Consider the following 26080-nt stretch of genomic DNA (forward strand, 5'->3'; position numbering starts at 1 on the left):
TGAAGAAATTATTGAAAGCGTTATTGGAATTAATAAAAATGATATCGATGAAGAAGATGATGAAAGTTCTACAATTGAGCCCCCTTCGCGAAACGAAGCTATTAAAGCGGCAATCACATTGAACAATTTCTTGTTGAGCTATGAGAAAACAACACCAGAAGTTTTTATCATGCTAAAGAAAATTAGAGACGAGATTCAAGGGGAAATTGATTTCAACAAAAAACAAAAGACAATTGAGTCATTTTTCAAGAAACCTTCATAAATCATTCATGTAGTATGCTATATATAAGGAATTATTAATTTATATTTTATATTGGGTCTAAAGAAATTATCAAAAATGTATTATCTTATAATTTTAGCGAATTATTAATTTAGCACCCTATCCCCGAGTCGGGACCGGCAAAAAATATTATCTTAGAGAGTTTATTAAATAATCGAGTATTAATTTATCGAGTTTCTACTGTATCTTGAAACATTCGACACTAAAGTTTAGGAGGGTAAGGTCCATTGCCATACACTAAAGTATTGGGATGATATAAAGAACAAACATTAGTAGTGTATATTTTTTTTCAACATTTTAACAAACATTAGTCTAACTCGTTTTAACTTTTTTTTTACTAGTAGTGTATATTTTTGAAATCTTTTACTTCTTGGAGACAAATGTGTATACACAATAAAAAAATCATTATATATATATGTTAGTTTTTTAACTGCTAATATAATAATCTACAAATGACTTTTTCCTTGTGTAGGTTCTATATATACGTGGAATTTGTTCATATTATTTGTTTAATTCTAGGATATATAAATATTGTGTATCAGTTAGTTTCTTATATCTTAAAAATTTTAAGATTGAAAACAAATAATTTATTTAATTTTGACGGTTCTAACAATGCAGGTTAGTGCATACAAACAGGATCATATCCTTGTGAAGTTGTGTGGCCTCATCTAAGAAAAACCGCTGGATGTCTTTATACCTCTATCTATCTCTTTAAAAAATCGATTTTTATCTCTCTTTCATTTCAGAATTCAGAATAATAAAAACAAAATGCTTTATATATAATTATACTGTTGAATGTTTGAATAATTAGTACAAAGTTTGGCTGTTTGTTAAGACTTGTGAGCATAGTTCAATGGCATCTTTTATTTAATGGTGGTCAATGATTATACCAGATATGATAATGTGAGTCAATCATGCATGCCCAACAGACATTGAAATTTTAGGTAACTTGAATGTGACATATGGGTTTGTATAGATTCACTTTAATAATTTTTATGTTACTTCAAACACCTCATATTCAAAGTTATTTTCTATATCATTATTTATAAGTATTTTTAGATTAAAAAAACATTTTCGATCGATTAAATATAAAATGTTTACAAAATGTTTTTAAAAAAAATTAAATAAAATAAAAATTATAGAAACAAGATCCTAGATGTGTTTATAATATCTAACCCCACAAATGAAATGTTACTATTGGAAATTTTGGACAATAATTAATATTTATTAGTAATTTATTTATTTATTAGTGACAAGTAATGGGTTTGTCCCACATTGGTAGAACGCTTGAGAGCCACCTTAGCATTTTTGGTGGTTGAATCAGGTGACATGTGTCGATTGTGTGTAGAGTGTGTGACAAGTGTTATGGATGATGCCATGTGTCATGAACCCGTGATGAGTCAGCAGCTAGGTGTCGTCTCATGGTTGTCCGTGCCCCACATGCTGCCAAGTGTCAAACTCATTGGTGAGTAGCGGGACATGTGTCGTCACTTGCTTAATCTTGCGCCAAGTGTCGAACTCATTGGTGAGTCACGGGACACGTGTCATCACATGTTTAATCTTGTGCCAAGTGTCGTTTGGATAGATCTGGATGTGACACGTGTCACGCTAACTCATGAAAGGAAGTTTCTATAAATAGCAAGTCGAGAAGCTCATTTGGAACATCGAAAACCCGGATAAGTCACATCACGCATACACACTCGACCTTACTACACAACGCCAAACTAGTTCGTGTTCTCAATTCCAACTCTCTCTAGATCCCGATCTCTCGTTACAAATAACGTTCAGGTGCTAGGGTAATCCCGGCAGTACATAATGCTTCGGCTGTTGTACCATGGGAAACAGACGGGCTCGCGGAGGTGGCCCGAAATCTGTTTTAAGGGACCTCTGTTTAATAGAAATCCTCAGCCACAACCGGGAACCACAGTTTGTTCAGTTTTGCAGTTAAAAAAGGTATAGATGTTTTCGGGTGATTAAGACGAGTTCACCAAGCGAAGGGGTATGCAAGAAGACATGACTCGGAGGTGATGCTCGGGTCTCGGTGAACACAAGTTAGACGATGTAAGCGCGGTTCCAGTGCGGATTCAACACGATGATTAACTCGGCTCCGGCCCGGTTTCAACTCGTCAAAGAATTTGGTGTTTGAGCACAAGTTAGGGACTTGGGTATGAATCAAGACATATATATATATATATATATATATATATATATATATATATATATATATATATATATATTGTTATTCTCGTTTAAATTTGTATACGATATATATACTACAATTTCCCAAATTGTATAAAGACATTATGTTTGTTTTATTAATATTGTTTAATAAAATCGTAACCCATGTCTTATAGTTACAACTTTTTTATATAACATAAATTGTTTTTTACTTTAGGAGACCCGAAGACAGAAGATTAGGCCTGTAAACGAACCGAACAAACACGAACAAGACCTTGTTCATGTTCGTTCGTTAAGAAAATAATGTGTTCACGAACGGCTCACGAACACTTACCGAACGAGGTTTTATGTTCGTGTTCGTTCATTAAGGAAATTAATGTGTTCATGACGGTTCACGAACATAAATGAACACAAATAAAATCGGCAGAGCCTAGAGATCGAGACCGATGTATTCATCAATGTGAATAATGGAAGCTTGTAAATGAATCGAATGAACACAAACAAAGGCATGTTCATGCTCGTTCACTTAACTTTAAAAGAATACGGACACTTAATTGAACAAATATTTATGTTCATGTTCGTTTATTTAAAAATGAACATTTGTGTTCGTTTGTTTAAAATCTAAACAAGCATAACTAAACAAAGATAAATGAACATGTATGAACAAATGTAAATGAACACAAATATAAACGAACTTAAATGAAAACACTTAAATGAACACAAATTAACAAATATAAAACAATAGATTTTATCCCCCGTATTACGGGGGTTGTTTTACATTATTCGTTCGAAAGATTAGGTGTTTTCACTATTTCTTTCGTGGAAATACGATTTGAATTCGAAAATTTCAAGAAACTTATTTTCTTCCAAAAATGGATTCAAAATTAAAGGAGTGGCAAGTATAATTTTCTTTATTGTAAGAAAGTTAATAATATACTTAGGGTTTGATGATGAAAGGGTTTCATAAATAAATGATATGTTATAACACGTTTAAAAGTTATCTGAATTTGGTGACCCATGACCCGCTTATGTTTTTTACTATAAAATTGTTTATTAATTACAAATAATATCCTTTTCTTTTTAACTTGGATATTAAATTTTAGTATATTCCTATTTTATAGGATTTTCATATCAAATAATTGGTAAGATTAGTTTTTAATTTAATGAGAAGTTATAACCCGTTTAAGAGCTATCTAGTTTTGGTAAAACCCATACCCAAGAATTTGGGTTAAATCAATGAGAGACCTCCATTTAAAAATCAAGAAATCTGGTGACTTCCATAAAAGGGGAGAGCGACCATATCGCAACACGTAGGATTTTTGGGTTTTTGTTTATATATATTATAGATTTAAGAAGATGACTTATCCAGATAATATTTAATTATTTTATATTAATACATAAACGAACGTTCATGAACATAAATGAACGAACAGATCATGTGTTCATGTTCGTTCGTTTAATTAAATGAATACAAATTTTTTGTTCATGTTCATTCGTTTATTAAATAAGCGAACATAAACGAACTTCCCGCCGAACGGTTCACGAATGTTCGGTTCGTTTAAAGGCCTACAGAAGATAGCAATGCTTTGAAGCTTTGAAATTCCAAAACGATTGAAATGAGTCAATGACAAGATTTGATCATTTTGACCCCCTCGACTTTTAGAAGGTTGCTAGTCAAAGCCTCCACTCTGGCTTTGGCTTGTGAGTGAATCTTTTGACTGACTTTTGGTAATTAAATTTAATAGAAAAAATAACAGATAATTAAATTATTTATTCCGCTAATTATTACATAATATAATTAATAACTTTGGTGCCGCAAAGCTCTGATTGGGCCATTTTGCGACACCCGATTGGTAGATTTTTTTTGTTTGTGTTTTAGTTTCGACAGTAATGAACGTAATGAAAACTTACCGAATGTGAATTTTGTTTTTTTTTTATTATTTTGTTTTAGTTATGGTTTCGTGCCGAACGTGATGGAAACTGACCGAATTATTATATAATATAATTAACAACTTTGTTGCCGCAAAGCCCTGATTGGGCCATTTTGCGGCACCCGATTGGTAGATTTTTTTTTATTTTTGTTTTGTTTAAGTTTCGACCGTAATGAACGTAATGAAAACCTACTGAATGTGAATTTTGTTTTGTTTTTTTTATTATTTTGTTTTGGTTACTGTATCGTGCCGAACGTGACGGAAACTGATCGAATTCGCGTAAGCTCGCCGCGTTCTGTTTTAGTTCCAGCACCGTAACTAAAACCGACCGATGCTGATTTTTTATTTTTCAGTTTCGGTACCGTAACGAACATGACGAAAACCGACTGAATTCGCGTATACTCGACCGCCTCAACGCCCGGGATCGATAACGGTAAGGTCCGTCTTACAAATGATCGAGTTTTACCGACCGACGCCATACCATTGGTCCACACCAATTTTTATAATTTTTTTGTTTTATTTTTGTCTTAGTTCCGATACAATAATGCACGTAACTGAAACCGAACGAATTCGCCTTGACTTACCATATTAACGCTTATGTTTTACCGACCTGCCCAGCGCAACACGGAGGAAAACCACTAGTTGATATTACAATTTGGAAATACTATGTTGGACGACAACTTCTAAACAACAATATTCTTTAAAATAAAAAAATGAAAAAAAAAACCGTGTCTAGTACTCGATATATGGTTCATGACTATAATACAAAATAACTATATATTTCAAAATAAAGAAAATTAGTAAAATTAAATGGTTAGCTCAATTTACATAGACGTTTTCAACCTCCAAGTTCCAAGTTTAAATTTGTACTAGACCGTTAAACAGTCAAAATCAAACCGGCTAACTTGCTTCGGTTTTAATGCTTTATAGTAAACTAGGTTATGTACCCGTATATTACACGGGTTAAACAATAAAAATTTAGTAAGTCTTAAATGCATAAACAAAAAAATGATAAATAAAATTGCATGGTACATTAAATAAGTTCAAAGCAAAGTATTATATTACACGGTTTGGAAAATTATAAGACTAAAATTCATAAATTGTTTTAGGCTTCTTAGTAACAAAGTTATCACTTTTTGACTTTGACCCGTATTTCCAACTGCTCTTCTGTAATTAACCGATCCTCATTGTTTTTCTTTTCCTTAAAACAATCTCTAATACATAATGAAAAGGTAATGAAAAATATATAAGAAACTTACATAAGTCTACTCCACAAGTATACAATAACACATAATAAGAATAAAGAAAGGTCATTCATATTAGTACTTTAAACGGCATTACATTTGTCTATAGTAAACCAAATGACAATTTGACAATTTTTCATAAGATCCCAAGTAAATTCTACTTCCTAACCACAATTTACATATAGTTTAAAAGAAATAACTATTGATGCATTAATCTAGCCTAATAAAAGATATGAAGTTTCCATCTTCTAAACATCACCACCGTAATTACAATAACCATTGGTTGCACTCAAAATTTCATTTTGTGACTATTATTAGAAAATAAAAGAACCCAAAACTAAAATAACAAAGAGGTAATTCTATATTGATTATCCTACCAAAAGATGAAATTCCCATAATGCCCTTATGCTTTGCTCAGCCAATAATCCTTCCAATTTTTTTCTTCTGGTTTTCTTCTTCTTTTTTTTAATTAGATAGACCCCCCCTTTTCAAATCTGTGCTTCTTTATTCCACTAAGTTTCTTATCATTTTTGTCTAGATTTTCGCCTAGACCAGTTGTAGGTGACAATATCTTCCTAAAAGATCTTCTAGTTCCTACACTGCTGGGTACTCAAAAATAATACTCTTCAATCTTCATGGTTCTGCACTAGTAAATAATGTTTTAAAATTTCCGAATTTTTCTTTCAACTCAATACTCATTGTTATCTTATTTAGAAACCAAACATCTATAAGTCCTTAAAAGTCGTTTTGTGTTTTAGTAACGTTATAACTTCATTAAACAAAGATGAAAAAGAAAATTTAACAAGACGATATTTATTTTAAAGAAGAGAAAACAATATAACGTCATGAGGGTAATGATTAAGGTTTGATATCTTTGAGGTCTCTGGTTTAAAACCTGACTCAGATATGGAACGTCAAAATCAGTATCAACAATTGGCATCCCATCTCAGGAAGTCTCACTCATATATTGACGGTGGTTTCAAACATTGTTAAAAAAAAGGATAAAAAGTATTTTTAACTAGGGATGAGCTCGGTACCGGTACCGAAAATACCGATCCCGAAAATCGCCAAATCTTGGTACCGGTACCGAAATATTCAGTTCGGTACCGCTATTGAAGGCAAAAGTTCGGGAAATACCGGTACCGTACCGATCCCGAAACTCAGAACTTTGATACCGACGGTACCAAATCGTTATCGATTTCGGTACCGGTACCAATTACCAAATGCTCATCCCTATTTTTAACTAGACAAAATATAACTTGATCATTAAAGTAAGAATAAAATATATGGTTTATGATGTATGCCGGTCCCTCCGTACACCTAAACGGCTACATGAGTACTAAAGATACGACTCTCAAATCTCATTAGTCCTTCGTTAATCAATCAAACAAACAACTAACGCCGGTAGTTTACTTTACTTGACAAGGATGCTTCAAACTCGGTTTTACTATTTAGTTATTGGAATGGAATACCTAGACATCGAATAAGAGTTGTGCTTCTTATGTTTGTAACAAGTGATCAATACTCATATATTTTCTTTAGAGTTAGTTACGATGAAAAATGGAGTTGAACAGGGGGGGGGGGGGTTGTCGTTTCTCATTTTTTGCTCAGTGGTGTAAATTTTACCCATTTATGAAATTCTTTTTTATACGTATTAGGTCTAGTTCCACTGCGTTTTTGTTCAAGCTTCACCACTGAATCTGACTATGGTATTAGTTGACACGAATAACTTAATAAGCAAAAGTTCAACTCATTTCACGTTTTGTGTTAAAGCTTGAGTTTACCTTGTACTTGAAAAACCGAGACCAACGGTTATCTTGGATTTGTGTTCTGTAATTGTATGTACATTTTGAGGATTTTTAGTTTGCCATGATATTTCAAAACTATTAGTAAAGGATGTTTTGTGGAGATGAAAACATGAAATCACACTTATAATTAACCATGTTAGCATATATTATATGAAGGGATCGAAAGCCTGTTTCAAATTGTTAAAAGGAGTAGATTAGCTAGAAGTTGTTACCCTCTTCTCTTATTTACTTCTTACATACCAAAAATAAAATAAAAATATTTTCATACTCTTTAGTGATCTCATTAATCCAATTTAAATCTCAAGGTTGTCATGGGAAACTCAAGAGCCCTCAAGCACATCACAAAATTGCCTCCAACTCCTATGACGCTAGTGGTGATTAGTTCCTTCTGAAGGAGGCACAGCCGTGATCTCTTGGGTTTAACGAGAAGTGCTCGTGCGGTGAAGATGTTAACCTTCATCAAAGCCACTATATCTTGTATTTGTGTTGTGATGCCTTTATATTACATATCTTTAATTTATTTCATAGTATATTTCATAACTTGTCTTCACAAGAGTTATACAATTAGAATAAAAAATAAAATGAACTTATTCATCCCTCTAAGATTTTGTATCCAATATGTGTTCAATTTAGAAAGTTTACCTGTTTTCCGAATAAAACACACGTAACAAGTTTTATTCATGAATCATGATGTTTGTGTCCTATTGAATGCTTTAACATATCATCACTTGTTTGAGAAATCAATGATTGTGTCCCTTTGTCAAGAATAGAAAAACACTTACCAAGTGATCATTTCGTACTAATTCTACCATCATCTGTCACGACACAATTGCTCCCAAGAGAACGGACATCTAAGGGTTATATAACTAGCATAGACACTAAACATCACCATATAAGAAACTTATGAGGACGCCATCTCCCCATGTCTCCAATATATTTTTATTTAAAACCGCGAGTCTAATGACTAACCTCATATGATTTGAGTTGATATATACATACCCAATCATCTATCCTTTATGTCTACGCATACCTCAAATTAAATAGACATGATGAAAGTGGTACCCAACCCATTATTAATCTTGAGACTTCTTTTTTGTTCATGTTATCTTTATAAACCATAAGCGTTATTGTTGATGAGTTTCAATATTTATGTTACAAAATGATAACACTTACAAATAAAGACAAAGCCAAGGACGACGGTGCAGGGGGGCAAGGTTAGGGTGGCTGGGGCCATCAAAAGCAAAAGGTTTGTTAGTGTGATTTAGTTTCATATCTTAAATTCCCAACATCTATTTTTTTAATTATTTTCATGCTAATGATCATAAAAAGCTTTGTAATTACTCTACTTAAGAAAAAGTTTAGTTTGTCATTTTTCTGTAAGGCCCCGAACCCGGTAGCCTTACTTTAGCGTCGGATTTACTCATAAACACAGTTCTTACAAATCAGAGTTCATTAAAACTTTCACGGAATATAAAAACTTTCATAAAACATTTCGTAACAAATCACGCCTTGTCTTAAAACATCATTTTGTCTTTCAAAATTAACGAACATTAACTTAAACGTCTTGAGTCTTCCGATGCCAGCCTCTTATTCAGTGCCACGTGTCTCCTCAAGCGAGCTGCCTCATCCTACTCACCTGCATGCATACTAAAAGTCAGCTACGCTGAGTGAGTTCTAGATAATCGGACGCCACACAATACATACACATACATACATATCCGAAGATACATATCCATACTTAACCAATTACCCTTCTGTTCTACATACATACTTACTACCATACATACATACATATCTACAATCACTAACCTCAGTCTATCGAGAGTACGTTCATAGTCCGCCGTCTATACCTGTACTCAAGGTCGTGAACACGTAAAAGGTCCGCCGTCCTTACCTATGTTCACCATTCATGGTACGTACAAGGTCCGCGATCCTTCCCTATACCATCATACATCCACAACACGTACAAGGTCCACGATCCTTCCCTATGTTGCAACCTAATTCATAGCACGTACGAGGTCCGCAGTCCTCCCCCATGCTAAAGCACGTATAAGGTCCACAGTCCTTTCCTGTGCTGACGCCTACCTATATTACGTATAAGGTCCGCAGTCCTTATCTACGTTACGTATAAGGTCCGCCGTCCTTATCTACGTTGGCGTCTATCTCCTATAACACGTATAAGGCCTACCGTCTCTATCTACGTTTATATCTATCATCTACATCACGTATAAGGCTCGCAGTCCTTAACTACGCCATCACCAGCCGAGTCTATGTCCGACAGAAGCTAGAGGGATTTGCCATCCTAACTTACTATGTCGAACGTAGAACTCACATACCATTCGTGTACCTGTATACACATACTTCACATATACAATAATTACATTATAGCATAAAAACATTCTAGGCGTTCTTTACATCCTTCATTTAACAACCATACCCCTTGTCGTTACGTGCAATATCCGAAGATCGTTCACGCCCCGACAAGTATTCATTTGTAATATTCATACATCTTCGATATATAATATTCGTACCTTTATTTTTAACCTGACAGTACGCGCAATATCCGAAGATCGTTCGCGTACCGACAAGCAATCATTCATATCCATCACATATATCACATATGGCATACACTTATCACTTAGGATAAATGTATTAACAACACGTCGAGTATGCACACAGCCCTGAAAACATAGCAAGGAATGGGGCTAGAAACTCACCTGAACTCTGCTTCTTCCTCTGATAGTTGTAAATCCCTTCTTTAACTGAGCTCGGCTGATTGTATAAGTTACACGTATCAATACTCGTCTGATCTAATCTGGTGGCCTAGTATTAGCTTACTTTTACTTATCGTTTTAATCTATTCTCTAATCGAACTTGACTTTAGGCGAAGTTAAACCTTAGGCGAACTTAGCTTTAGGCGAAGTTAAACCCTATGCGAACTTGGCTTTAGGCGAAGTTGTCATCAGGCGAACTTGGCTTTAGGCGAAGTTGTCATCAGGCGAAATTGGCTTTAGGCGAAGTTGTCATCAGGCAAACTTAGCTTTAGGCGAAGTTAAACCTTAGGTGAACTTGGCTTTAGGCGAAGTTGTCATCAGGCGAACTTAGCTTGCAGGCGAAGTTGTCGTCTGCAGCTACTGTTCGTTCTTAAATCCTTCGTTTCTTAACCAAATAACTCGATTTAGGTATCCACGGAATCGTCTGACCAACGCCTACAAACCCCAACCATCAAATCGACCTAACATCGATGTTTAAAGGGTGCGATTTAGGCATATAGGTTACGGGTTCTTTTTATCAATCGATTAACCCATCAAATCATAACCATTTTCAGTAAGATTAGCTTTGTTGGATTCGTTTTTACCATACAAACTCAGATCTATCATTTCTCAAATCAAACCGAACCTATACGAACGATTTCTAACTATAAACGTACCTTGAACGAGTCGAACTACGAACACGGTTAAGCCTTGATGTTGTTTTGGTCCGTCACGACGTTCCAGCACCAACAAGCTCGGGTTTTCGCCTTCGGATCTTGGTTCGGGTCGTGTGTGTATGGAATATGTGAGAATGAGGATTAAAGGGTGATTAATGGTATTTATATTTAGGGATCATGGGCTTAAGCCCATGGACTCTCCTTCCTTCTTTCATAACCCAAGTCCATAACCCATATCCATTACCCAACACTAGCCCGACCCATACCAACTCCTACTCTATTTATTTATTTCCCGATAACCCGAGTAAACTTTCCCTCTATTATTAAGTAATATAATTAATATCATTTTGGAAATTTCGGGATGTTACATTTTCCCCAACAAGAATCAATCTCATCGATTTCCTTTTCTTTAAATACCTTTGTAAAATCTAATTCCAATTGGAGACTTTTATAAAACAAAGTATAAAAAATGCATTATTTTCTAGACATTAGCCAAATCAGAACAAAAACTTCGGACTCAGATTAGACATGTAGTTACACTAACTCAACTTATATTATTCCTTGTTTGAGCTTAAATTAATATTGTTGCTACTTAAACTCTGATTACCAAAGTCAATTTTAGAAAAATTACCAAAATATACATGTTCTCTTGGCGTTTTATACTTTTATGGTAATCTCAAAACAAATTCACGTATATAACCATGAAATACGAAAATCATTTGTAGCGTAACCCTAATTATTTTTACTATATACACGAATAACAAAACCATAAATAACATTACATACACCAATATATCTTTAATAAATATCATTCATCACTTACTTTAAGTCAGCTTTAATTAGAAGGAAGCTGAATAAAAAAAAGTTGACAGTCATTCACTTTAAACCTAGTAAATGAATTCAAAACACTAGGTTTGGCTTTGACTCGTTTAATTAGAAGAGAGCTCAAGCTCTGCTTGTTTTGTGCTATATTTTTCAATCTTGAGCTCGGCTTGTGACTAGTTTTTCAAGCTTGAGCTCCGCTTGAGTTCAACTGGATCATTATTTATTAAATAATTAGCACATATTATGTATATTGTTTAATTATATTTTTATTTATAACATCACATATATTATTTAATTGTAATTATCATAACTTTTATGTAATAATAATATTACCAAATAAATAAACTTTAAATATATTTAAAAATATATATAAATAATAAGCTTTTAAGTCAACTCGAGCTCGTTTATTAACATGCTTATTTTAAAACTTAAGCTAAGACTCAAACTAGTAGTTTATGAGTGATTAGTTCGTTCACACCCGTATAAATTTGTATTATTGTTGTCTCTTAATATTTCCATTTTAAATCTTTGTTATAACTAATTAACTACATTTATATCCCCCATCAGCCTCATATATGGTCTAGTGGTAGAAGGCTTAGGCTATCCAGTGAAAACTCAAGTTCGAATCTCACTCGTGTCACTTTTGGATAGATATCGGTAATGAATGAATAGAGCCAGGCCTTGTGCAAAGGTTGTCAGTTCGAACCTGAGCCCACCTAGGTTTTTGTCCACCGTGTGTTACGTCAATGAGTTATGCTCTTGTGATGGCATAATGACTGTCAAGTGATAGTCGGCAGTATGGTTTCCCGAAGGAACGCCTAAGCCCAACTCTTAATCCAGCATCGGCCTGATTAAAACAACATAGTCTGATTTGAGTGAGACATCAGAGCGCTCCAAATTTAAAAAAATACGATAACCTAAATACAAAAAAGTTACAAATTCACCGTTCTAAAAATTTACTCCGTAAATACTACGTTTGTAATCTCACTCACTCAATTCCTATATATACACTCCCCCCTCTCTAATAATATCAACCTATCCAACACTCTCTTCACTATCCTTAGGTGGTACTACCACCTCTGCCACCGGGTTCACTCCCCCAACAAAATCTGTCAGAAAAGATAACGAATTTTACACTTTCCCATTTTACCGTTCCTCCACCACAATATTTCCAAACCTCAGCATACACACCATAACCACAACCACCACCACTTGCCACCATGATCACCGGCCATGACTTCTACAACGTCATGTCCGCCATGGTCCCTTTATACGTCGCCATGATCCTCGCCTACGGCAGCGTCCGCTGGTGGAAGATATTCACACCCGACCAATGCTCCGGCATCAACCGCTTCGTAGCGATATTCGCTGTCCCGCTTCTCTCGTTTCACTTCATTTCATCAAACAACCCGTACGAGATGAACTTCCGGTTCATCGCCGCGGATACCCTCCAGAAGATCATTATCCTGGTGACGTTAGCCCTGTGGGCGAACTTCACCAGAAACGGGTGTTTGGAGTGGGCGATAACGATATTCTCGTTATCGACCTTACCAAACACCCTTGTCATGGGGATCCCGCTGTTGATCGCCATGTATGGCGACTACTCGGGATCCCTCATGGTACAAGTGGTGGTCCTGCAGTGTATTATTTGGTACACGCTTTTGTTGTTTCTTTTCGAGTACCGTGGTGCCAAGATGCTGATTATGGAGCAGTTTCCTGAAACTGCGGCTTCAATCGTCTCATTCAAAGTGGAATCTGATGTTGTTTCGCTTGACGGGCATGATTTTCTCGAAACCGATGCTGAAATCGGTGTCGATGGGAAGTTACATGTGACCGTTAGGAAGTCGAACGCGTCAATGCGTTCGCTAGGGTTTGGGATTGGGGCGACTCCGCGCCCGTCGAATTTGACGGGAGCGGAGATTTATAGTGTTAGCTCGTCTAGGAATCCGACCCCGCGCGGGTCAAATTTTAATCACAATGATTTTTATAACATGATGGGGTTTCCGGGTGGGCGGTTGTCGAATTTCGGTCCCACGGACGCGTATTCGGTCCAGTCGTCACGTGGACCGACTCCGCGTCCGTCGAATTTCGAAGAAAGTACGGCTCCACGGCCGTTGAACTCTCAAAAGTTTGGTTATTATCCACCCGCCCAGACCACGCCCGCAAGTTACCCTGCGCCTAATCTGGATATCGCTTCAACGGTTACTAAAACTAGTAAAGGTCTACAAGTTCAACCTCAACAAAATGGAGCTCAAGTTAAACCTAATCACGACGCAAAGGAGCTCCACATGTTCGTGTGGAGCTCCAGCGCGTCTCCAGCTTCTGAAACTGGCGGTTTACATGTTTTTGGGGGTAATGATTTGGGAACGAGTGCTGATAAGTCAGGTCGAGATCCGCAAGATGCCAAGGAAATTAGGATGATGGTTTCCTTAGATCATCACCAAAATGAAACTAAAGGTAGAAATAATAAATAACCTCACATTTGGCCATATGTCTTGGGTTTTAAAGTTTCTATATATGTCTAGCAGAGTTCTGCTGTATCGTATTTCGTTATTACGTCAATACAATACAGAAGAACTAGACAGGTACACATAAAAGTAAACTAGAAACTTTAACACCTAACTTCATAGGCTTAACATTATCGTATAGTTTTGTACAATTAATATTATTTTTGGTGTAGATGTGACGGAAATGAGGCGAGAAGGTTTTAATTCTGCGGAAGAAGAGAAGGGTCAAGTTGGGTTGAACGAACGGGGTTCGAATTCTACAGCAGAGCTCCACCCGAAGGGCGTTCCGATGGACGATAATGGTGCAGGAAAACAGATGCCGCCGGCTAGTGTGATGACCCGATTGATATTGATCATGGTTTGGAGGAAACTGATCCGGAACCCGAACACATACTCGAGTCTCATTGGTTTAATTTGGTCTCTTGTGTCGTTCAGGTAATCCCAGACGTGAACTCACCGTCTTGTTTTTATATGAGCAAACACCTTAACACTAGACCATTAGATGATTAGTATTTTTAGCGGATACATTCTTAAAATAAGTAAATATAATATATTAAGATTAGTATTAAAGTTAATATCTATTAATTTATTTATGTTTATAATTTAATTTGTTTTTACAGGTGGCATTTGGCGATGCCAATAATAATTAAAAAGTCTATTTCAATACTCTCGGATGCTGGTCTTGGAATGGCAATGTTTAGCCTAGGTAACTTTTAATTAAAATTAAATCTTGTTTTATTTTTCGTACATTTTTAATGACTTATATTATTAATAAATTTAATTAGTATTTTATTGGTTATTATGAAGGTTTGTTTATGGCACTTCAACCAAAAATTATAGCATGTGGGAATTCAGCGGCTTCATTTGCAATGGGGGTTCGGTTTATTACGGGACCGGTAGTAATGGCAGCGGCTTCAATCGCCGTCGGTCTACGTGGCACTCTTCTCCATGTCGCTATCGTACAGGTAACCAACAACTCTTTACCTACATTTTTATTATCATTTATTATTTTCATATTTAACGGATTTATTTTTATTTATTTTATTGGCAGGCCGCACTACCTCAAGGAATTGTACCCTTTGTTTTTGCAAAAGAATACAACGTTCATCCTGCAATTCTTAGTACTGCGTAAGTATTGTTCTATTTATTTTAATCATAATTAATTTTTAGGTTAATTAATTATGTTATATGGAAGTTAAAGATTTTCACGAGTTAGAAAAACATTCCTTAGAAATTTAATACTAACGTGACATGCACGTGTATGAACACGTAACGAATATGAGTTAGAAAAACATTCCTTAGAAATGTAATACTAAAGTGACATGCACGTGTATGAACACGGAACGAATATAATTAATAATGGTTACATAAGTCAGTACTAATTGATAAAGTAACATTATGTCGTAATCTAGTTATCGTAAAGGTCTCAATCTCTACTTTGAATGTGTAATCATCGATGACTTTAAAGCTTATTCTAAGGTTTTTATAAATTCCTTAGAAATTTAATACTAAGGTGACATGCACGTGTATGAACACGTAACGAATATAATAAATAATGGTTACATAAGTCAATATTAATTGATAATGTAACGTTGTGTCGTAATCTAGTTAGCGTAAAGATCTCAATCTCTACTTTGAACGTGCAATTATAGATGACTTTAAAGTTTATTTAAAGGTTTTTTTATAAAAATATTCAGGGTTATTTTCGGGATGTTGATCGCTCTACCCATTACTCTAGTCTACTACATCATTCTCGGATTGTGAAGATTAAGGAAGGAAGATATGTTTTTAAGGTTGAAGATGTAACACCCCGACCGAAGGCGGATTATACATCGGGGCGCCACGTATTGTTTCATTACTCGTGACACTATTTGGGTGTCTATATTTAATAAATACATTTCATTGCGCATGCGCAGAACACGACATAAAGTAACATAATCATATCATAACTTAAAATATTCAAATAACATAATTTGTCTTGTTACATTTTAATCTAGGTCCAAAGAAAAGGAAAACATCCTACGTGTCCTTGAGATTCCCAAAAGCAGCTACAGCAAACCTGAACATGTGTTAAAATAAAACGTCAACACTTGCGTGTCGGTGAGAAATCAAGTTTAATAGATATAAATAGATAATAATAAACACTGCGCGCAACATGTGCTTAACTGGGGTTTAACATAGGGTGTAATCAGATTGTGATCAAGCCTTAGATCATAGCTCATAGTTCAATCCGTGCTCCCAATTGAGCACAAAAACAAGAAAACATACGTGCATGTGTAACAAAACAAGAAAACCGTAAACGATAGGTCTCCCGTGTTCATCTAATGGATCCATGAAAACTTCGGAATAGGCCGTCAAAGCGGTTAATGATTCACACATACAAATAAACAGCCAAGTAAACGTCCATAACACATGGGGTTTTGCGCACATAAATCTCATAAACAAGTTTAAGACTCAAGTTGTACGAACACATGAACATCCCAAAACGTTAAAAATAAAAGGGGATTAAGTACGAGATTACTCACCTGAAAAAGGTGTGTTTGAAAGATAATGCAAGAACCAACTTTTAAACAAGCACAAGTTAACCTATAAATAAGAGGTTATTGGTTTAACGATTGGTTTTTGTGTCTTAAATATATGCAGTAAGTATCGATTTTTGTTAGTTAAACAAATTAAAAAAAGAATATATATATTTATATTTACCGAGATTCCGGGCAGAACAGAAGAGAAGACGGAGGCAAAGAGAGGAGCGGCGATCTTCGGCAGAGAGCAAAGGGAGGGAGATTCGGGGAGTGTTTAAGTGTAGTGTGTGTAGTGTTAAGAAAATAGTTTTATTTATAGGAAAACCCTAGGGAGCACAATCCCTTAAAAGGAGGAAAAGATCTTATCAAAATCAAGCAAAAGATATTAAAAAGCACAAGAATCCAAAAGCAAAAGATATCAAAAGATATGCCGGCAGCTGCAGGGGATGGGGAAAGCTGACAGGTTACAGGTCAAAGCATGGGAGGTGTCAGATAAAACACTGTTCAAGGCATGCAAAAGAAGATTTCAAAAGATTATGTCAGTCACTTTTTCTGTCAACCAATAGGATTGGTGCGCATGCTGCGCCGAAAGTGGCTTTTCGGACAGATGTTGGAACTGACCTACAGTGCTCAAACAAAAGATAAGATACCAAAAGATACAGGCTGACCTAAACAAAAGAAAAGACTTAAGGTCTAGCGCGAGAAGACTCGAGCGCGCGCGCGAGGGCGAAGGCAGACAGAGAACAATCCTTAGCGCGCCGCGGGAAGAACTATAATCCTTAGCGCGCCACGGGAGGAACTATAATCCTTAGCGCGCCGCGGGAGGAACTATAATCCTTAGCGCGCCGCGGGAAGAACTACCATTCTTAGCGCGCCGCGTGAAGAACTACCATTCTTAGCGCGTCGCGGGAAGAACTATAATCCTTTGCGCGTCGCGGGAACAGTTCTCCTCGCGTATCGCAGGAACAGCTGGTCTTCACGCAGGCTTCCTTGTAAGGAGTCTGGCGCGTGGAGCTGCGCAGACATCCTTAGGCGGGAAGAACCAAAGGACAAGCAAGGAGTTAAGAGAAAAAGGGGTTTCAAGGCTCAAGGGTTAAGCAAAGGGGCGGGACGGCGACAAGAGAGAAAAAGAGGCGGGACGGCGACAAGAGAGAGAAAGAGGCGGGACGGCGACAAGAGGCGGGACGGCGACAAGAGAGAGAAAGAGGCGGAAAGGAAATCATTATTATTAGTAAGTAATATAAAAATATATATATAATTTATTTAATGTTAAATTTACAAAGATTAATAATCAAATTTTAAATCATAAAAAGAATCGGATTCGAAAACGGGTACCTGGGTCGGGTCGGATTGGGCAGATGTCACAGTCTCCCCTACTTTAAGAAATTTCGTCCCGAAATTTATCTCGAAGTAGGTTGCGCAGAGAAAAGGTGCGGGTACTTGATCTTCATCTGATTTTCCCTTTCCCAAGTGAACTCGGCTCCGCGCTTGGACTGCCAACGAACTTTAACAATAGGGATGCGACTGCGCTTGGTTTGCTTTACCTCGCGATCCATAATCTCAACAGGCTTCTCAACGAAGTGCATAGACTCATCAACTTGAACTTCATCAAGTGGTATGTGGAGGTTCTCGTCAGCTAAACATTTCTTGAGATTGGATACATGGAAAGTTGGATGCACATTGCAGAGCGCTGGCGGCAGGTCCAGTTTGTAGGCAACTTTTCCCACCCTCGCAAGAATCTTGAATGGACCAACATAACGAGGTGCAAGCTTACCTTTCTTCCCAAAGCGGACAACACCCTTTCAGGGCGACACTTTGAGGAGAACAAGATCACCAACTAGAAATTCGAGAGGCTTCCGCCTGCGATCTGCGTAACTCTTCTGTCGGCTTCTGGCAGTCAGCAGATGATCACGGATCTTGGCGATTTTATCGGTTGTCTCTTGAACTAGTTCGGGTCCTGTGATTTGAACTTCACCCCCTTCGTTCCAACAAATCGGTGAACGGCACTTTCGACCGTAAAGTGCTTCAAATGGGGCCATACCGATGCTGGAATGATAGCTGTTATTATAAGAGAACTCGATCAGAGGTAGGTGTGAATCCCAATTACCTCCAAAATCAAGAACACAAGATCGAAGCATATCCTCAAGGGTTTGGATGGTTCGCTCAGACTGTCCGTCAGTCTGAGGATGATATGCAGTACTCATGTCCAAACGAGTTCCTAACGCAGATTGGAGAGATTTCCAAAAGCGAGATATAAAACGGCCATCGCGATCGGATATGATGCTCAAGGGAGTACCATGACGGCAAACAATTTCCTTGACATATAGATGTGCAAGTTGTTCAACACGGTAGGTTTCCCGAATGGGCAAAAAGTGGGCAGCTTGGTCAATCGATCCACTATTACCCAAATGCTATCATGTTTGCTTGCGGTCAAGGGTAACTTGGTGATAAAGTCCATTGCTATACTTTCCCACTTCCACGTAGGAATTTCAGGTTGTTCGAGCAAACCAGATGGGCGTTGATGTTCAGCTTTTACCTTAGAACAAGTTAGGCATTTAGCTACGAACACAGCAATATCCTTTTTCATACCAGGCCACCAATAAGAAAGGCGCAAATCTTTGTACATTTTGTCAGCACCAGGATGAACGGAATACCGGGTTTTGTGCGCTTCACTCAGTATGACAGAGCGAAGATTCTCATCATTGGGGATCCAGATGCGATTGAGATAACAAAGAATTCCATTCAGGTTAGGGACTAGATGTACTTCTGCACCACACGCTAGCTCGGCGCGTAGGTTGCCTTTGCTGATCGATGCGCGCTGCGCGTCGCGAATGCGCGATTCAAGATCGTTTTGGATCGGCGCGAAGCGAAGCTGCGTGCGCGGCAAGATACAGTTAAGTTGGCTGGGTTTTCGGCTGAGCGCATCGGCTACCACATTAGCCTTTCCAGGGTGATAACGGATCTCACAATCGTAATCGCTGATGAGTTCGTTCCATCGGCGTTGTCTCATGTTAAGTTCCTTTTGATCAAAAATGTGCTGAAGGCTTTTATGGTCGGTGTAAATGATGCACTTAGTCCCATAGAGGTAGTGTCTCCAGATTTTTAAGGCAAATACAACTGCACCAAGTTCGAGGTCGTGAGTCGTATAATTCTTTTCATGAATTTTGAGTTGCCTTGACGCGTAAGCGATAACCTTGCCTCGTTGCATAAGTACACAACCGAGACCTTGGTTGGAGGCATCACAATAAACGACAAAGTCGTCAGTACCCTCAGGTAACGCTAGAACAGGAGCTTCGCACAACAATTGCTTGAGCGTTTGAAAAGCTTCTTCTTGCTTAGAGCCCCAAATATACGGTTTGCCTTTGTGCGTTAATGCTGTTAAAGGCAAGGCGATTTTTGAGAAGTTCGAAATGAATCGCCGGTAGTAACCAGCTAAGCCCAAAAAGGAACGGATTTCGGTAGGAGTAGACGGTGTAATCAAGTTCTTGATTGTTTCAATTTTGGATGGGTCGACATGAATACCCATCTTGTTTACAACGTGACCAAGAAACTGTACTTCATCCGACCAGAATTCACACTTGGAGAGTTTGGCATAGAGTTGTTCGGTTCGAAGCTTTTGCAATACCAACTGAAGATGTTGCTCATGCTCGGCCTTGGTTTTGGAATACACCAGAACGTCATCGATAAACACGATCACGAATCGGTCCAAGAAAGATCTACACACCCGGTTCATTAGATCCATGAAAACAGCGGGTGCGTTGGTTAAACCGAAGGGCATGACCAAGAATTCAAAATGACCGTAGCGGGTTCGAAAAGCAGTCTTGGGAATATCCTCTTCGCGGATACGCAACTGGTGATAGCCAGAACGGAGATCGATTTTGGAGAAACAAGAGGCACCTTGGAGTTGGTCAAAGAGGTCGTCAATACGCGGTAAGGGATACCGGTTCTTAATGGTGAGCTTGTTCAGCTCGCGGTAATCGATACACATGCGAAACGAACCGTCTTTCTTTCTAACGAACAACACCGGAGCACCCCATGGCGAAGAGCTAGGGCGAATGAATCCTTTATCGGTCAACTCTTGAAGTTGACTTGCTAATTCTTGCATTTCAGCGGGTGCAAGTCGATAAGGAGATTTGGCTACGGGGGATGCACCAGGGACAAGATCAACACGAAACTCGACTTCCCGAGCGGGAGGTAAACCAGAAAGATCATCGGGGAAGACTTCAGGGAAGTCACGCACGATGGGAATTTCAGAAAGTTTCTTCTTTCCTTCATCGGGTTTGACCACATGGGCTAAGAATGCGACACATTTCTTCCGCAAAAGTCTCCGGGCTTCAGAGCATGACATAAGTTTAAGACCGTTAGATGGTTTCTCGCCGTAGATATGAAGATTTTCACCATTTTCCCGAGGAATGCGAATCAACTTCTTGGCGCAGATTACTTCGGCGCGATTTTGCGAGAGCCAGTCCATACCAATAATCACATCGAAACTTCCAAGAGGCATGGGAATGAGGTCGATTAGAAAATCATGTTCATTAAGGTTAAGCGTGCAATCTTTGATCACGGAGTTTATTAAAATAGTTTAACCATTAGCCAATTCAACTGAAAAGTTTTCGTTTAAGTTTACTCGCGGTCGCTCAAGTTTGTGTTCAAATGCGCGAGAAATAAAGCTTCTATCGGCGCCAGTATCAAAAAGTATAGATGCATATTGTCCGTTAAGTAAAAATGTACCATTAACCACGTCATTATTCGCTTGCGCTTGGTGCGCGGTTATATTAAAAGCTCGTCCGCGCGTCACTTGGTTTGAAATTTGGTTAACCGGATTAGCTTGCGTAATTTGTACTTGCAGTCTCGGGCACGCGTTCCGGAAATGACTGGGGTCACCGCAGTTATAGCACGACCTGGGTCGTGGATTAGGGTATGTTGGTTGTGGGTTTAGCGGGTAAGTTGGTGGTGTTTGCGCGATTGGGTTGGCGGGAAGGATTCTACAGTTCTCAGCAGTGTGACCAGTACGGCCACATCGGTTACATTGTCGGCACGGAACTTGAGTTGGATGGTGAAGTCTACAGGTTGGGCAAAAAGGTTGGTTTCCTGTGTAAGGTTTCTTAGTTGACGGGGTAGGGAGTGCGGGATTGGTTAAGGCATAGTTATGGACTACAGGGGGTGTTGGGTAAGTTGACAGTGGGTTAGGAGCGTATACTGGAGGTTGGTAGGCGGGTTGCTGGACAACGAGCGGGTTGGTAAGCGCGTAGGCTTTGCGCCTGTGCTTGAGGTTGTTACGGTTTGAGGGTTCTGGCTTGGTTTCTGTTGGTTCTGGGACAGTTTTGGTGAGTTTGGTCTTTTCGGTTCCCCGCAGGAACAGGGTTCCTGCCCTGACATGGTTGTCGCTGAGCACAGCGGCCAACTCGATGGCGTCAGAGAGGGTTGCTGGGTTCCTGGCCCATACAGAATCTTGAATTTCCATGGGGAGACCCCCAAGAAACTTCTCGATGGCTCGGCGGGAAGGGGTAACTAGGTGCGGGACAAGCAAACTTAATTCGTGGAAGCGCGTAGCGTACTCGCGCGCTTCGCCACTGTATTGTTTTAAGTTCCAGAATTCCTCCTCAAGGCGCTTTATTTCGTTGGGAGGGCAGAATTCTCTAGTCAAAAGTTCCTTGAATTCCTCCCAGAGCATGCTAGAAGCAGCCTCTGCGCCACGCGCGTGAGCTACTCCGTTCCACCATGTAAGCGCCCTTGATTCTAGGACACTTGAGGCGTATAAGGTTCGTCGGTCTGGAGGGCATTGGGTATGGAGAAAGGTGTTCTCAATTTTCTCGAGCCATTGGAGCATTACGGTGGCTCCTTCAAGTCCTGTGAATTTCGGAGGGTTACCCGCATTAAAGGATTTAATATTGTATCCGGAGGGGTTGGTATTATTTTGGGTTAAGGCTTGGGCTATCGCGGCGGCCATTTCCTGGGAACGTTGCTGCCTACGTCTGCGCGAGGCTTCTCTCCTCTGATAACGGCGAGATAGCGGAGGCATTCTATAAAAGTTTTAATTTTTGTTAATATCTTGGTATGGGAAATCGTTTTAGCGCAAAGTATATCGTCGTAAAGCTTGTTTCGCGGAGTCAAGTGCTATCAAATTTTGAAGTAAAATGCAAACTTAATACAGGTAAAGAATTCGAATTGAAAATCGACAATTCATGTATCACCATGACTTTCCGAATTCTCAATTTAAAATATCGAGTAAATGAATATTGGAGATTGACAATTCATGTATCACCATGACTTTTCAAATCTTCAATTTAAAATATCGAGTACATGAATATTGGAGATTGACAATTCATGTATCACCATGACTTTTCAAATCTTCAATTTAAAACATAAAGTTAATGGTAATTGAAAATCAACTATTCATGTACCACCATGACTTCTCGGATTTTCAATCCCCAAACGAATATGTAAGGAAATAAATTGAAATTTAACAATAAAAATCGAAAGATCGCGAAATAAACATGAAATCATGTGCTGCATATACGCAAGCATATTTTATAAATATCGAGTAATTAACAATTAGCGCGCAAACATGAGATATTTCTCATGCGCGAGAAGGGACTCTTAGGTATTCTAGGTCGTTACGTCTAACCACCTATCCTAAAGTCACGGAGCTCTGATACCAATCTGTAACACCCCGACCGAAGGCGGATTATACATCGGGGCGCCACGTATTGTTTCATTACTCGTGACACTATTTGGGTGTCTATATTTAATAAATACATTTCATTACGCATGCGCAGAACACGACATAAAGTAACATAATCATATCATAACTTAAAATATTCAAATAACATAATTTGTCTTGTTACATTTTAATCTAGGTCCAAAGAAAAGGAAAACATCCTACGTGTCCTTGAGATTCCCAAAAGCAGCTACAGCAAACCTGAACATGTGTTAAAATAAAACGTCAACACTTGCGTGTCGGTGAGAAATCAAGTTTAATAGATATAAATAGATAATAATAAACACTGCGCGCAACATGTGCTTAACTGGGGTTTAACATAGGGTGTAATCAGATTGTGATCAAGCCTTAGATCATAGCTCATAGTTCAATCCGTGCTCCCAATTGAGCACAAAAACAAGAAAACATACGTGCATGTGTAACAAAACAAGAAAACCGTAAACGATAGGTCTCCCGTGTTCATCTAATGGATCCATGAAAACTTCGGAATAGGCCGTCAAAGCGGTTAATGATTCACACATACAAATAAACAGCCAAGTAAACGTCCATAACACATGGGGTTTTGCGCACATAAATCTCATAAACAAGTTTAAGACTCAAGTTGTACGAACACATGAACATCCCAAAACGTTAAAAATAAAAGGGGATTAAGTACGAGATTACTCACCTGAAAAAGGTGTGTTTGAAAGATAATGCAAGAACCAACTTTTAAACAAGCACAAGTTAACCTATAAATAAGAGGTTATTGGTTTAACGATTGGTTTTTGTGTCTTAAATATATGCAGTAAGTATCGATTTTTGTTAGTTAAACAAATTAAAAAAAGAATATATATATTTATATTTACCGAGATTCCGGGCAGAACAGAAGAGAAGACGGAGGCAAAGAGAGGAGCGGCGATCTTCGGCAGAGAGCAAAGGGAGGGAGATTCGGGGAGTGTTTAAGTGTAGTGTGTGTAGTGTTAAGAAAATAGTTTTATTTATAGGAAAACCCTAGGGAGCACAATCCCTTAAAAGGAGGAAAAGATCTTATCAAAATCAAGCAAAAGATATTAAAAAGCACAAGAATCCAAAAGCAAAAGATATCAAAAGATATGCCGGCAGCTGCAGGGGATGGGGAAAGCTGACAGGTTACAGGTCAAAGCATGGGAGGTGTCAGATAAAACACTATTCAAGGCATGCAAAAGAAGATTTCAAAAGATTATGTCAGTCACTTTTTCTGTCAACCAATAGGATTGGTGCGCATGCTGCGCCGAAAGTGGCTTTTCGGACAGATGTTGGAACTGACCTACAGTGCTCAAACAAAAGATAAGATACCAAAAGATACAGGCTGACCTAAACAAAAGAAAAGACTTAAGGTCTAGCGCGAGAAGACTCGAGCGCTGCGCGCGAGGGCGAAGGCAGACAGAGAACAATCCTTAGCGCGCCGCGGGAAGAACTATAATCCTTAGCGCGCCACGGGAGGAACTATAATCCTTAGCGCGCCGCGGGAGGAACTATAATCCTTAGCGCGCCGCGGGAAGAACTACCATTCTTAGCGCGCCGCGTGAAGAACTACCATTCTTAGCGCGTCGCGGGAAGAACTACCATTCTTAGCTCGTCGCGGGAAGAACTATAATCCTTTGCGCGTCGCGGGAACAGTTCGCCTCGCGTATCGCAGGAACAGCTGGTCTTCACGCAGGCTTCCTTGTAAGGAGTCTGGCGCGTGGAGCTGCGCAGACATCCTTAGGCGGGAAGAACCAAAGGACAAGCAAGGAGTTAAGAGAAAAAGGGGTTTCAAGGCTCAAGGGTTAAGCAAAGGGGCGGGACGGCGACAAGAGAGAGAAAGAGGCGGGACGGCGACAAGAGGCGGGACGGCGACAAGAGAGAGAAAGAGGCGGAAAGGAAATCATTATTATTAGTAAGTAATATAAAAATATATATATAATTTATTTAATGTTAAATTTACAAAGATTAATAATCAAATTTTAAATCATAAAAAGAATCGGATTCGAAAACGGGTACCTGGGTCGGGTCGGATTGGGCAGATGTCACAGAAGAGGTTTCCAAGACAATTGGAATATGAAATTTTTGACTAGATTTAATCCTTGATGTAAGGATCATGCTTCCCCCATTCATCTCCCAATGTTGTATCTTTTAATATGTTGATTTTCAAGAAAAATGAGGATAACAGTGAAGAGGAAGGGAGGCAAATATGAGGAGAAAAGGGAGAGTTCTTGTTTTCCCTTAATTTTGGGGAAAAAGAAACATGTTAATGATATATTAGTGAAAAAGTTTATGATCAAATCTATATTAAGGTTATTGTTTTCATCCGCTAGGTCTTTTTTTTTTCTGCATATGCATATCCCTATTGGTGTAATTATTTAAGGGTTTTAATTAAGTGACTATTAACGTTAACAATCTAGATGGAAAATGTGCACCTTCATGGCCTAATCAATTTTAAATGGATTGAGTAGTTTAATCGTGCCTTAAATGCGATGTTATGTATTTTTAATTAGGGTTTTAAATGTGAGTCGTTTGACGTGAAGTTCGTTTATACTTTTAATCCGATTAGTCTAATCATGCAAATGAATTGGACTGTCTGAACTTTTAGTGAATAGTTTGTGAGTCGTTTGACGTGAAGTTCGTTTATATTTT

At 38.3% G+C, this 26080-nt stretch overlaps 1 protein-coding gene across 1 annotated transcript; it reads left to right on the forward strand.

The window, feature by feature from the left end:
* The first annotated feature begins 12884 nt into the window (after window positions 1-12884).
* On the forward strand, window positions 12885-25651 carry LOC143597000 (auxin efflux carrier component 7-like). Its single transcript, XM_077075628.1, has 7 exons — window positions 12885-14166; window positions 14363-14638; window positions 14824-14909; window positions 15011-15168; window positions 15255-15331; window positions 15901-16005; window positions 25485-25651. The coding sequence occupies exons 1-6, from the start codon at window positions 12917-12919 to the stop codon at window positions 15965-15967; spliced, it is 1914 nt and encodes a 637-aa protein (XP_076931743.1). The 5' UTR covers window positions 12885-12916; the 3' UTR covers window positions 15968-16005; window positions 25485-25651.
* Window positions 25652-26080: the final 429 nt, after the last annotated feature.

The sequence above is a fragment of the Bidens hawaiensis genome, unplaced genomic scaffold (assembly GCF_021521415.1).
Source record: "Bidens hawaiensis isolate Kalapana, Puna unplaced genomic scaffold, B.hawaiensis_p1.1 tig00047458_1, whole genome shotgun sequence".
Classification (NCBI taxonomy): domain Eukaryota; kingdom Viridiplantae; phylum Streptophyta; class Magnoliopsida; order Asterales; family Asteraceae; genus Bidens; species Bidens hawaiensis.